Here is a 12,424-nt window from a genome sequence, read left to right as displayed (position 1 = left end):
CTTTTCCAGCTATGCAAGAAGGGTCTAGAACAACATTCCTGTCACTGCTTTGAATACTTCAGCTCTGCTCAAATTTTGGAAAGAGATTAGATGCACCTCTTTAAAGAACACTGCATCACCATACATTAACAAACCACAAGCCACCTACTCCTGTTGATTGTGTGCTTGCTTTTGACTCTATATGGCACTCTGCTGCTTTTGGGTTAGGTTTACCATACATACATATACATACATAAATACATACATACACATGCCAGGTGGTGAACTAACAAAATAAGTGCCATTGTTTAGAAGTGTCAGTGCTTTGTACTGGCAAACCTGTGACAAATTAGGCACCACATTTCATACAATTACATGGTGCATTTACTATATTTTTGTCTTTTTGTCATATTACAGGCAGTATGCTGCCTGTATCATACTAAATCGTTGTTTGAACTATTTTGTCTCTTACTATCCCAGAAGCACTTTATACTGTTTTTGTGTGACTGATTTTGTTTTTTTGCACCAAGTTCTATGTACAATTGCTGCATGTGCTTTGGGCTCCTTCAGTAGCAACAAAACTCTTCTAAGTTTTCATAATTGTTCGTTTCAGGTCTTAAAGTTCGAAGGATGCATGGGGGAAATCAAACATCAGTGACAGAGTTTGTTTTGTTGGGACTTTCTGACCGCCCAGAGCAGCAGTCCATACTATTTACATCTTTTTTAATTGTATACCTTGTAGCGCTGCTGGGAAATGTACTCATAATGATGGTGATTGCACTGAGTCCTCAACTCCACAACCCCATGTATCTCTTCATCAGTGCTTTGAACATTGTGGACATCGGCCTCATTTCAGATACTCTTCCCAAGATGCTCACCAACATCTACACCAACATGAAGGCCATTTCCTACAAAGACTGCATTTCCCAGCTATACTTCTTTGTTTTTTTCGCAGCTGCTGAATGTGTGCTATTGGCAGTGATGGCTTATGACCGGTACGTTGCCATCTGTTTTCCTCTTCGCTATCCAGTCATTATGAGGACTCACATCTGCCTTTGGATGGTGACCTCTACTTTTGTAGTGAGCTTCTTGCATGCACTGTTGCACACGCTCCTAATGGCTAGTCTCTCCTTCTGCGGACCCAACCAAATTCTCCACTACTTCTGTGATATTGGTCCTCTGCTCAAGTTGTCCTGCGTTCAGACGTCCACCAATGAACTTATGATCTTCACAGAGGGTTCTCTTATTGTGATGATCCCCTTCTCAGCCGTACTGCTGTCCTACGTGTGCATTGTGGTGGCCATCCTGAAGATATGCTCCACTGAAGGGCGTCGCCGGGCTTTCTCCACCTGTTCCTCACACCTCACAGTAGTGACCTTGTTCTATGGTACTCTTGTGTTTATGTATTTCCGACCCTCCACCAGTTATTCACTGGGCCAGGAGAGGTTTGTGACTGTCATGTATAATGTCCTAGCACCAACGCTTAACCCGTTTATCTACAGTCTTAGGAACAATGATGTTAAAAATGCTTTGAGAAGGTTAGTTACTCGAAAGAATGTGATGTGATCAGTTAGGTTTGGTTTAGGGTGAGATTACCATATATGTGATGCATCTTTACTGTATAAATAGGTGCTTTCTTGCAGTTATTTTCAGATTTTGCTCAGACTTGTTTTCCATTAGGATGGTCCTGCATATTGGTGGGGAGAAGCAGATTTATTATTCTTTCACGAAATGCAGCAAGACTACTTGCTGTCCTGAGTTGCGTGAGAGGGATGGAGCAGACATACTCCATATTTACAAAGATATGGAGTATTTCAGCTATTCTGCTGCCTACCTCCAATGCAGGCACTCCTGCACCATAGTGCAGGGTCTCTGAATTACAGACAGGATTGTCTTTGTGCAAGAAAGGCCACTTTCCTGCACAAAAACAATCCTTACCAGCATTTTTCTCTGTGTATGTGAGCTGCAGAATGCAGCACACATGGACAGGGAACATCATGAGGAGAAATAAAGATCCTTCTCCTTGTTATGCCTCACTGGGGAGGGTGTAGTATTTTGAAGCATTACCAGGTTTACAAGTCACTGTAAATCTGTGAATGCACTAAGGGCCAGATGTTGCAAACATTTTGCATGGTGCAAACTGCGAAAAGCGCAGTTTGCGCCATGCACAATGCCGTTTGCGATGCTCATTCACAATTTGCGAGTCGGTACCAACTCTTAAATTGTGAATGTGACTCGCAAATAGGAAGGGGTGTTCCCTTCCTATTTGCGACTCGCATCGCTATGCTAAATTTCTTTGTGACCGCGAATGCGGTCGCAAAGCAATTCGCAGTTACCACCAGTGTCACGCTGGTGGTAACCCATTCGCAAAAGGGAAGGGGTCCCCTTGGGACCCCTTCCCCTTTGTGAATGTTGCCAAAAAGGTTTTTTCAGAGCAGGCAGTGGTCCAATAGACCACTGCCTACTCTGAAAAACCGAAACCAAATGTTTTTTTTTATTTTTTATTTTGCAACTCGTTTTCCTTTAAGGAAAACGGGCTGCAGAATAAAATAAAAAACTGCTTTATTTAAAAAGCAGTCACAGACATGGAGGTCTGCTGACTTCAGCAGGCCACCATTCCTGTGAGTGCAGGGACTCGCTATGGGGTCGCAAAATGCGACCCACCTCATTAATATTAATGAGGTGGGTCTTTGTGACCCCATAGCGACTCGCAGTCGGTGTCTGAGACACCATACTGCATCCGATTTTGCGAATGGGAAATTGCGAGTCGCACCGACTCGCAATTTCCGATTCGCAAAATCAGAAAATGCTACATCTGGCCCTAAAATCCATGTGTGAATGCATGGGAACGCCCATGCTCCACCCGTGGAGCTGCCTTCTCAACGCAAAGCAGAACTATTGTCTGCCTTGCTTTACTTTGTATCTACCAAAACACAATAATCCATGCAAAGTAGGTTTGCATTGTTTAGAAAATAACAAAAATGATTTTGTGTTGGTGTTGAGACACAAAAGTGATGCAACTTGATGCAAATCTTTAGTTAATCTGCCCCCATGTCTCTTACCTAGTCTAAAAACCACATGCAAGGTTGCTCGAGGCTTTGGCTGCCAGGTGACCGAAGGAGCGTCCTCCACTGTTGGATCGGTAGATCCAGAAGGTGTCTGCAGGAAACAGGGAGGCAGATTGCAGATGTTTGGTAGGTTGTGGAAAGTTCTTTCATTTGTTGAAGTATGCTGGTCCTTTGTTGTGCAGGATTTTGCATGCATCCTGAACTGCCATCTCTTCTAGATTGGGAGCCGGTGGAGCTTCTTGAGGTGCTTGGTGATGTGAGTTGGTCTGGGGTGGTCAAGGATGAGTCTTGCTGCTGAGTTTTGTATTGTTTTAAGTCTCTTCAGGAGGCATGAAGTGATTCCTACATAAAGAGTGTTACCGTAGTCCAGCCTGCTGGTGATGAGGGCTTGAGCGATGGTCATTCTGGTGTCAATTGGGAGCCACCTGAAGATCTTACGGAGCATGTGTAGGGAGTGGAAGCTGGTCAACAAGACTGTGTTTACCTGTTTCTGCTTAGATACCTTGCTGTCCAAGTTGATGCCGAGGTTGTGGGCGATATCTCTCAGGGTGGGAGAAGGGCCGAGTTCAGCAGGCCACCAAGTGTCATTCCATGGGGAGATATTGTTCCCAAAGATGATGACTTCCATCTTGTCTGTGTTGAGTTTGAGACAGTTGTCCTTCATCCAGTCGACGATGCTCACCATATATCTGTAGAAGATGGCTCTGGTGGTAGAGGGGTCTTCTGACTGTGAGAGGATGAACTGGGTGTCATCAGAAAAGGAGTTGATGTTGAATCTATGAGATCTGACTTTGTTGGCCGAGGGGGGGGGGGGGTCATGGACTTGTTGAAGAAGGTGGGGCTGAGAGACGATCCTTGTGGGATGGTGCAGATGATTTCCCTGGGTTCCAAGGTGAATGGTGAGAGACAGATTCTCTGGGTACTTCGGTGAGGCTGGGGTTGCTCCCTGGATTCAGATCTGGTGGAGTCTGTTGATCAAGATATGGTGGGAGATGTGTTGAAGGTGGCTGGCAAGTCCAGGAGGTTGAAGGCTGCTGTTTTGCCAGTGTCTAGGAGGGTCCGGATGTCATTTGTGGCTGCAATCAGCACTGTCCCAATACTGTGGCTGGCTTGGAATCCAGACTAGGAGGACCCCAGGAGGTTATGGTGTTCCAACTGTTTGATGAGTTGCTCATTGATTGCCTTTTCGGGAAACTTTGCCAGAAAGGGGAACAGGGAGATGGGCCGGTAGATCTTCGGAGCTGCTCAATCAGTGGATTGTTCATTCAGAAGGGCCTCACCTCAGCATGTTTCCAGTCTCTAGGGAAGGAGGCCGTGGTGATGAAAGCATTCAGGACTTTCTTGAGCCCCTCGCCAATTGTTCTGCTACCAAGGTTGAAGTTGTGGTGGAGACATGGGTTTGTGGGTGCTCCACAGTGTACGGACTTTATGGAGATTGTGGCTTGAGTTGTGAGAGGGTCCCAACAGGTGAGCAGGTGTTGAAGGTTTGTGTTTCTGGGTGTGAGTAGGCTGAAGTTCTCAGTGGCAGGGAGTTGGGTTTGAAATTCTCATAAATGATCTTGTAGTGGAAGAAGTTCACCAGGGTGTCACACAATTCCTGGGACAGGGTGATGTTGCTCCCGGTGACTGCAGGGTTGCAGAAACCTTTGCGATGGTGAAGAGCTCCTTGCCGTGGTTTGTGCTGGCTTCTATGCAGTCTGATAGAGAGTTCTTTGTTTCTCTCAGGAGGCAGTGGTTCTGGTTGAGTACTTTTTTGAAGGTGATATGGTCTTATATCTTTTTGCTAGTATGCCACTTCCTTTCTAGGTGCCGACAGTTGCATTTGGAAGATTTCAGCTACAGTCAGAAAATGGGGGAAATGAAGGAGAAAGAAGTACAAAAATAAAGGAAAAGCAGAAGAAACACTCAGAAAATGGGGGAAAGGAAAGGGAAAGCAATAAAAAAAAAGGGTAAAGCAGGAGAAAGTTCTCAGATTACGGGGAAGTAAAAGTGATGCAGCAGCACTGGGAGAGCTGGCCTGGAACCTGGCCTGAGGCCTATCAGTGCGGGCAACAACTGCGAAGGTCTTTGGAAGGACTGATGTGCTCTCTTGTGCCATTCCAAGATGGAATAACCCTTTCTGCAAGGTTACTCTCTTTTTTGTTTTCACAATATGGTGTAAATTAACCCATTTCATGAAAATTATATTCTTTGGAGGCAATGGAAACAAACACACTTCTAGTTGTGCGTTACAATGTACTTCATTTTTCTGTCATTCAGGGCGTATGTAAGAGTTTGGTGGATGGGAAAGCCTGTCCACCAAACCTCAGACAGGGTGGCCGCCAACTTCGTGGTGACCATCCCACCGGAATTATTAAGAGTTTCCCACTAGGTCGGCAGGCAGAAACCTCAGTTTCCACCCTCAGCCCTAACGGGAAACAGGCTACAGTATTGTCTCTGGCTCGCATTCGAGCCGGTGGCAATGCTGTAACCCGCAGGGTGCAAAAGCAAAGCAGATAGTAAACATTGCGACGGTGCTGGGCAGGAGGGCCCGTGCACTGCCCATGCCAAGTGCATAGGCAGTACAGGGAACCCCTGTGGCCCTCTGCACCTGTTCTCTTCCAGGCTTTTAATGGTTGTGTTACTGCCATGAAAAGGCTGGCGGAGAACAAGGTTGTAATCTGCAAGGCACCCCTGCATGCAGCTCTGCCCTGGAGGATTACAATCTCTGCCACCGCCACGCCACCGGGATCATGTTTCATGGATGGTGGTGTTGGCGGAACTCTGGCGGTCTGACTACCAGAGTTTTAATGTGGCGGTCAGACTGCTGCAACAGCTGCAGTCCTGACCGCCATCGCGAGTGTGGCAGTCTGAAGGCCACCACACTCGTAAAGAGACCCTCAGGGTTGTTGCATTTGTTGTCTTCAGTGAGTTGCCATGGGATGAACTAAAGATGAGTCATTCTGAAAACGGCAGACTTATTTTAAGTGAATGAATGAGTTTTTTGTTGTACCGCATTGTGTTGTACCGCTTTGAATGACCTCAAATGTTTTTGTTTACTACTCAGGAATATTAAATCTTTTGAATGAACCATTTCGTGGGCCCTCACAATTAATATTTTAACATCATCCGGATTTCCAAACCAAAACGTCTTTCCATGGCCCTGTTTTGGCTTTTTTCCAAACATTGCCTTAAGTAGACTGACCACAAATTTGTGAAATGGTTTCAAACTCTGAAACCGAAACTGATTTATAGTGACACTGCAGTGTACAGTGACAAGCTGCAAAGTAAAAGTTTAATTATTCTTTCACTTTCCACTAACATCTCTATATGTGGCATCTCAGTCAGTACACAGTGAAATTACCAACCCCAATACACACAGGGGAGCCAAAAACAAATAGTCCATATCACCAAGCACAATTAGGAGTTTACACAAAGAAGATTTGCAGTCAATAGGTCCTCCTTTGTTTTGCTCACAAATTTTACCTACTGAAAGCAGAAAACAGGCCTATTCAAGAAACTATATGCAAAAAGTTGTCCATTTATTCCAGGACCACATTTTTCAATTCAGACCTGAAAAGTTACATTTTCCCAGTAGAAAAGTTAATATTTGTCAAAAATGATGGCCTATATTTACAAGAAAGTGGTACATCATAGATGATGCGACACTTTTTTGGCACCCCCGTATCAGCACATAACCACACTATGGTTGCGCCATATTTATGATATGGTGCACCATGGCGGTCGTTAGCACAATAGCATCAACATTTTTTATGCCATTGTGGTGCTTTGCTGCACTAGCATAAAAAATTATGACGCTTGTGAAGCAAAGTGCAGGGAGGCCCATTGAATAAAATGGGTGCGTCATTTTAACACCTGCACTGAGCAAGCGTTAAAAGTGACAGATAAAATAGCGCAGTGAAATCTTGTAAATTTCACAGTGCCAATTGCTCGGACCTCCCAGTGCCGGAACGCCCCCTTTGAAAAGATAATGCGCAAAAAAAATTATGCTATGGCAGCGCTAAGGTGGCGCGATTGGCTTGTAAATATGCCCTGATATTTCTTACATTTTGCAACGTCCACCTTGGTATCAGAAAAAATGAGGCCCATATATAGAAATGGATCATGGACCTTGTTAGAAATGAGGTCTTTGGTTGGCAGTCAGGTTACCCACTGTCCAAGTAAGGACCCTCATTCTAGTCAGGGTAAATCACACGCAATCCAAATGATCCTGTGCCCACCCTCTGCTAGCTTGGCAGTGAGCAGTCAGGCTTAACTTAGAAGGTAATGTGTAAAGTATATGCAATAAATCATGCAATAACACAGTATAACACCACAAAAATACACCACACAGTGTTTAGAAAAATATATATTTATCTGATAAGATGCAGGTCAAAACTATTAAAACGTATATTTTGGAATATCACTGTAAAAATGATATGAAGTGTCTTTAGTCTCTTAAAAGCAATAAATGTCTCTCGCAAGCGCAAAGTACCTGGTTTGCATTCAAAGTCGCCACAAAGAACCGCAGAGGAGGAGACGCGTGGAAAACAGGGAGATAATTTTTTGGGCCGCACACGGTGATGTCTGTTTTCTTTTTATGCAGGCAAGGCTTTGTGTCGATTTCCGGCGCTCGGTCTCGGGTCCTCTTCAGGTTGCAGGGGTTTTCGGATGCCCCGGGGATGATTTGTGGATTTCCGGTGCTGACAGGAAGCAGTCACAGTGTTGCGTGGAAATTTCTAAATACACACGAAAGTACGGGGTTCTCTAAAAGCGGACGTCGCGGATATTAGCGTAGCCCTGGGTTGTATGTATTCCTATTTGGAAGGGTAAAGTCAGTGGAATGTCAGTTGGAAATTACCGAGTGGAACAGCGAGGGGTGGGAAGAAAGGGATTTCCTTTTACGGACTAGGTGGTCTCACACACTATATAGTGTCATGCTTCATCATTTGACCACCTAGACCCACCCAGGTAGGACAGTGCCACCTGGGCAGACTCAACCTCACTGTTAAAGGAACAGGAGGGAGTGCGTAAATAAACTTGTTTCTGGAAAGATCGGGATCCAGCTAATCTACTGAAAAACTAAAAACACCTAAGCAGACACCTGTGAAGAGCAACAAATTTAATGGTGGTGTCTGACTGGTGTAGTTAAAAAGGGGGGTTGGGACACCTCTGTGAGGACAAGGACTCACAGGGTCACCTAACTAATTACTAGCCAACATGTTTCTGCCCTCAAAAGTGAGCCAATGAAGGTCTCGGGGCATTCGTCAGGGCCTAGGATCCCTACGTCTCACGTTGGAGGAAAATACTCTATGGGGAAATCAAAGAGTGAGAAAATGAAAAATGAATGATCTACATTACCCAAGGAATTACCTTGAGGCGGCCTATGGGGAGAAAAACAATTAATTAGCACTCTGGTGGCACACAGCACTGCAAAACCAACCAACTACACACGTGTCAAGGGGATGCATTCATGCACGAAACACATATGTTCAAAAAAGGTAAAATACATGCGTGGAGTGACTGAGTGGGTATATCTACACAAGTGGACAGTCCTATCACTGCAGGGAATTATAGTTCTTACCCTTTTCTTAGAGGCAGCTAGCCTCTGGTATCCAGGAGGGGGAGTGTCCCCTTATAGTCACACACTAAGGGGTAGAGATGAACATAAAGACGAAGTGAGGAGAGGAACAGAAGTAGGCAGAATAGATACAGAGGGAGCATTAGGGGGGGGAAAGCAAATTCCCATTAGGAACCCACTATTGCTGGTAGAAAAATACTGGTTAAGAGAAACCGAAGTGACTATAGACAAAAAAAGTAAGATTAAAAGCAATAAGGGCTTATCTGTGCTGCCTGTGATCCGGTATGCCACTCACTACATCAAAGGGGACGCTCGCCGTGCGCCTACTTCGTCCTCTCCTTGGACCGCTTGTGACAAGTGGCTGAGGGAGAACGGTATATTTATGGCTGTAAGAAATTCCAGGTGCGCCCTGTTAGCGCGTAAATTGGAGTTCAATTGATGTTAATCTCCGCCGCGGGCCTCTTTGCGTTACTAGCCTCGATATGATTGCCGTAATGGCGGGCGCACCGGCCAAGCCGGGACGCCGGCATGAATGTGATCGAGTGCAAAGGCGGGCCTCTTTAGGTTGATGGCCTCGATGTGCTTTACCGCACCCGCGGGCGTGGAAATTTCTACCACACGGCAGGCGCTGCATTGATTCGTCTCTGGAAGTCGGGCTGCGTCGTTCCGGCTCAGCTGTGTGTCGATCCAGTGGACCGTGTGTCAAATTTCCGGTCGCTATGCTGCATCAATCTTCTCGTTGCGAAGTCACGTTGCTTCGTTCCGGTTCTGCGTGCAGTGAATTTTTCACCGCGATGCAGGCTGTGCGTCGTTTCTGGTAGGCTGTGCATGGATTTTCACTGAACAAGGAGTCCTTCTTGCAGAGATTAAGGGGGTCATTCTGACCCTGGCGGCCGCCACCGACCACGGGAGCACCGCCAACAGGCTGGCGGTGCTCCCACGAGCATTCTGACCGCGGCGGTTCAGCCGCGGTCAGAAGCGGCAAGTCGGCGGGCTCCCGCCGACTTACCGCTGCTCGGGGGAATCCTTCATGGCGGCGGAGCACGCTCCGCCGCCATGAGGATTCTGACCCCCCCTACCGCCATCCTGTTCATGGCGGGAAAGCCGCCATGAACAGGATGGCGGTAGGGGGGGTCGCGGGGCCCCTGGGGGCCCCTGCCGTGCCCATGCCAATGGCATGGGCACGGCAGGGGCCCCCGTAAGAGGGCCCCGCAAAGTATTTCAGTGTCTGCCTTGCAGACACTGAAATACGCGACGGGTGCCACTGCACCCGTCGCACCTTCCCACTCCGCCGGCTCGATTACGAGCCGGCATCCTCGTGGGAAGGGAGTTTTTCCCTGGGCTGGCGGGCGGTCTTTTGGAGACCGCCCGCCAGCCCAGGGAAAAACTCATAATACCCTCCGCGGTCTTCTGACCGCGGAGCGGTATAATGGGGGCGGAATTCTGGCGGGCGGCCTCCGCCGCCCGCCAGAATCAGAATCACCCCCTAAGTCTTTTTGGTCCTGAGACTTCAGGGAACAGGAGGCAAGCTCTAGCCAAGCCCTTGGAGAGCACTTCTCAGCACAGCCAGAGAGCAGCAACGCAGCAGGGCAACAGCAAGGCAGCAGTCCTTCACAGAAAGCAGTTAGGTGAGTCCTTTGGGCAGCCAGGCAGTTCTTCTTGGCAGGTTGTAGGTTTTGGTTCAGGTTGTCTTCTCCAGGAAGTGTCTGTGACAAGACTGTCTTGTCAAGAAGTGTCTAAGTTGGTAGGGTCAGAGACCCTGCTTAAATTCCCAAATATGCCTTTGAAGTGGGGGAGACTTCAAAGAGTGGCTTAGAAGTGCACAGGGTCCCCTTTCAGTTCCATCCTGTCTGCCAGGGTTCCAGTAGGGGGTGTGGCAGTCCTTTGTGTGAGGGTAGGCCACTGTCCTTTGACATGTAAGTGTCAGGCCCTCCACCCTCCCAGACCAGGAAGACCCATTCAAAATGCAGATGTTTGCAAGTGATGCTGAGTATCCTGTGTTTGGGGTTTGTCTGAGTGAATGCACAAGGGAGCCGTCAACTAAACCTAGCCAGATGTGGATTGGAAGGCACAGAAGGATTTATGTGTAGAGAAATGCTCACATTCTAAAAGTAGCATTTCTAAAATAGTAATATAGATCCAACTTCACCATTAAGCAGGATTTTGTATCACCATTCTGGCCATACCAAATGTGACCTGGCTACTCCTTTCAGATCAGAATCTACCACTCAAACAGTATATGAGGGTAGCCCCAATGCTATCCTATGAAAGGAGCAAGCCTCACAGTAGTGTAAAACGATTTTAGGAGTTTTACACTACTAGGACACATAGAACATACATGTTCATGTCCTGCCTTTTACCTACATAGCCCCCTGCCCTATGGGCTACCTAGGGCCTACCTTAGGGGTGACTTATATGCAGATAAAGGGGAGTTTAAGGCTTGGCAAGTACTTTTAAATACCAAGTCAAAGTGGCATCGAAACTCCATCCACATGCCTTGCAGTGGCAGGCCTGAGACTTGGTTAGGGGGCTACTTATGTGGGTGGCACAACCAGTGCTGCAGCCCACTTGTAGCATTCAATTTACAGGGCCCGGCACATGTAGTGCACTTGACTAGGGACTTATAAGTAAATTAAATAATCCAATTGGGTATGAGCCAATGTCACTATGTTTTAAGAAGAGAGTAAATGTACTTTAGCACTGGTTAGCAGTGGTAAAAGTGTGCAGAGTCCTAAAGCAAGCAAAAATTAGGTCAGAAAAAGAGAAGGAGGAAGGCAATTTCCAACAGACCTCATATTGGGCCCAATTCACTAAGATAGACTTAGACTTAGACCAAAAGTCTAACTTTACTTCTAGTAAAGTTAGACTTTAGGTCTAAACTTAGGGGCATATTTACAAGAAAGTGGCGTATCAGCTATGATGTGCCACTTTTCTTGTGACCCCCTACCAGCACCTAACAATACCCTGGTTGCACCGTATTTGTGATATGGTGCACCATGGCGGTCATTAGCACAAGAAATCCCATGCCATTTGTGACAATGGGCTGGTTTTGCATTTCCCAAATAGCGATTTCCTATTAGGAAACTGCTTTTTGGGAACTGCAAAACCAAGGATGGCCCAGGGCAAAAGCCCCCCTGAAACGCACCCCACAAATAGTGATGCACATGTAGAGCACACATATGCCCACGGGGCAGGTGTATGCTCTATTGCACCTTAAAAAAGCATTTTCGGGTGCTTTTTTTTAAATTGCACATGGTTACCATCATCTTGAAGTTGATGGTAATTGCATTTTACTAAATGCTCATTTTGAATTTAGGAAATGCTTTGTACATGTGCCAAGAAATCAAAAATAGGCAATCCCTATTTGTGATTCCCTAAAGGCTGTTTTGCAGTTCTTAACGGGCCAAAATTGCAATTCGGCCCGTTAAGAAATGCAAAAAAGGCCTTTGTACATCTGGCCCTTAGTGAGAAGAGGGGACAAGTTAATTCCTTCTAGCAAATTAGAGGAGAGGGTTGTAGTTTAGCTCAAGAAGGTCAACTTGGAAGAAAACTCACAGAAAGCAAAGCTAAAGCTTACTATTGGTTTCCAGGCATGGATATTTTGTTAAACAATTAGGTAGAAGATTGTATCATTAATGTTATGTTATATTTTAAGCGACAAAACTAAAACCACCAGGAAGGTCCCAATTTCTCCACAATTCTTCCAGTAGAGGTTCCTTGCAAACCCTACAAATTAGCTGTAGATATAGTTGTACCATTCAAACAAAATACATGGGAAGGAAGATATATGCTAGTTTAGGACACTATCACTCCCACT

The 12,424-nt window shown here is 46.3% G+C and overlaps 1 protein-coding gene across 1 annotated transcript; it reads left to right on the top strand.

Moving 5' to 3' along the window:
• The first annotated feature begins 600 nt into the window (after positions 1-600).
• LOC138260702 (olfactory receptor 1G1-like) lies at positions 601-1,545 on the top strand. Its single transcript, XM_069209199.1, has one exon. The coding sequence runs from the start codon at positions 610-612 to the stop codon at positions 1,543-1,545; it is 936 nt and encodes a 311-aa protein (XP_069065300.1). The 5' UTR covers positions 601-609.
• The last annotated feature ends 10,879 nt before the right edge of the window (positions 1,546-12,424 follow it).

This window comes from Pleurodeles waltl, chromosome 10, assembly GCF_031143425.1.
Source record: "Pleurodeles waltl isolate 20211129_DDA chromosome 10, aPleWal1.hap1.20221129, whole genome shotgun sequence".
Taxonomy (NCBI): domain Eukaryota; kingdom Metazoa; phylum Chordata; class Amphibia; order Caudata; family Salamandridae; genus Pleurodeles; species Pleurodeles waltl.
Note: the sequence above shows the minus strand (reverse complement) of the source record. Positions and strands in the feature narration are given on the sequence as shown.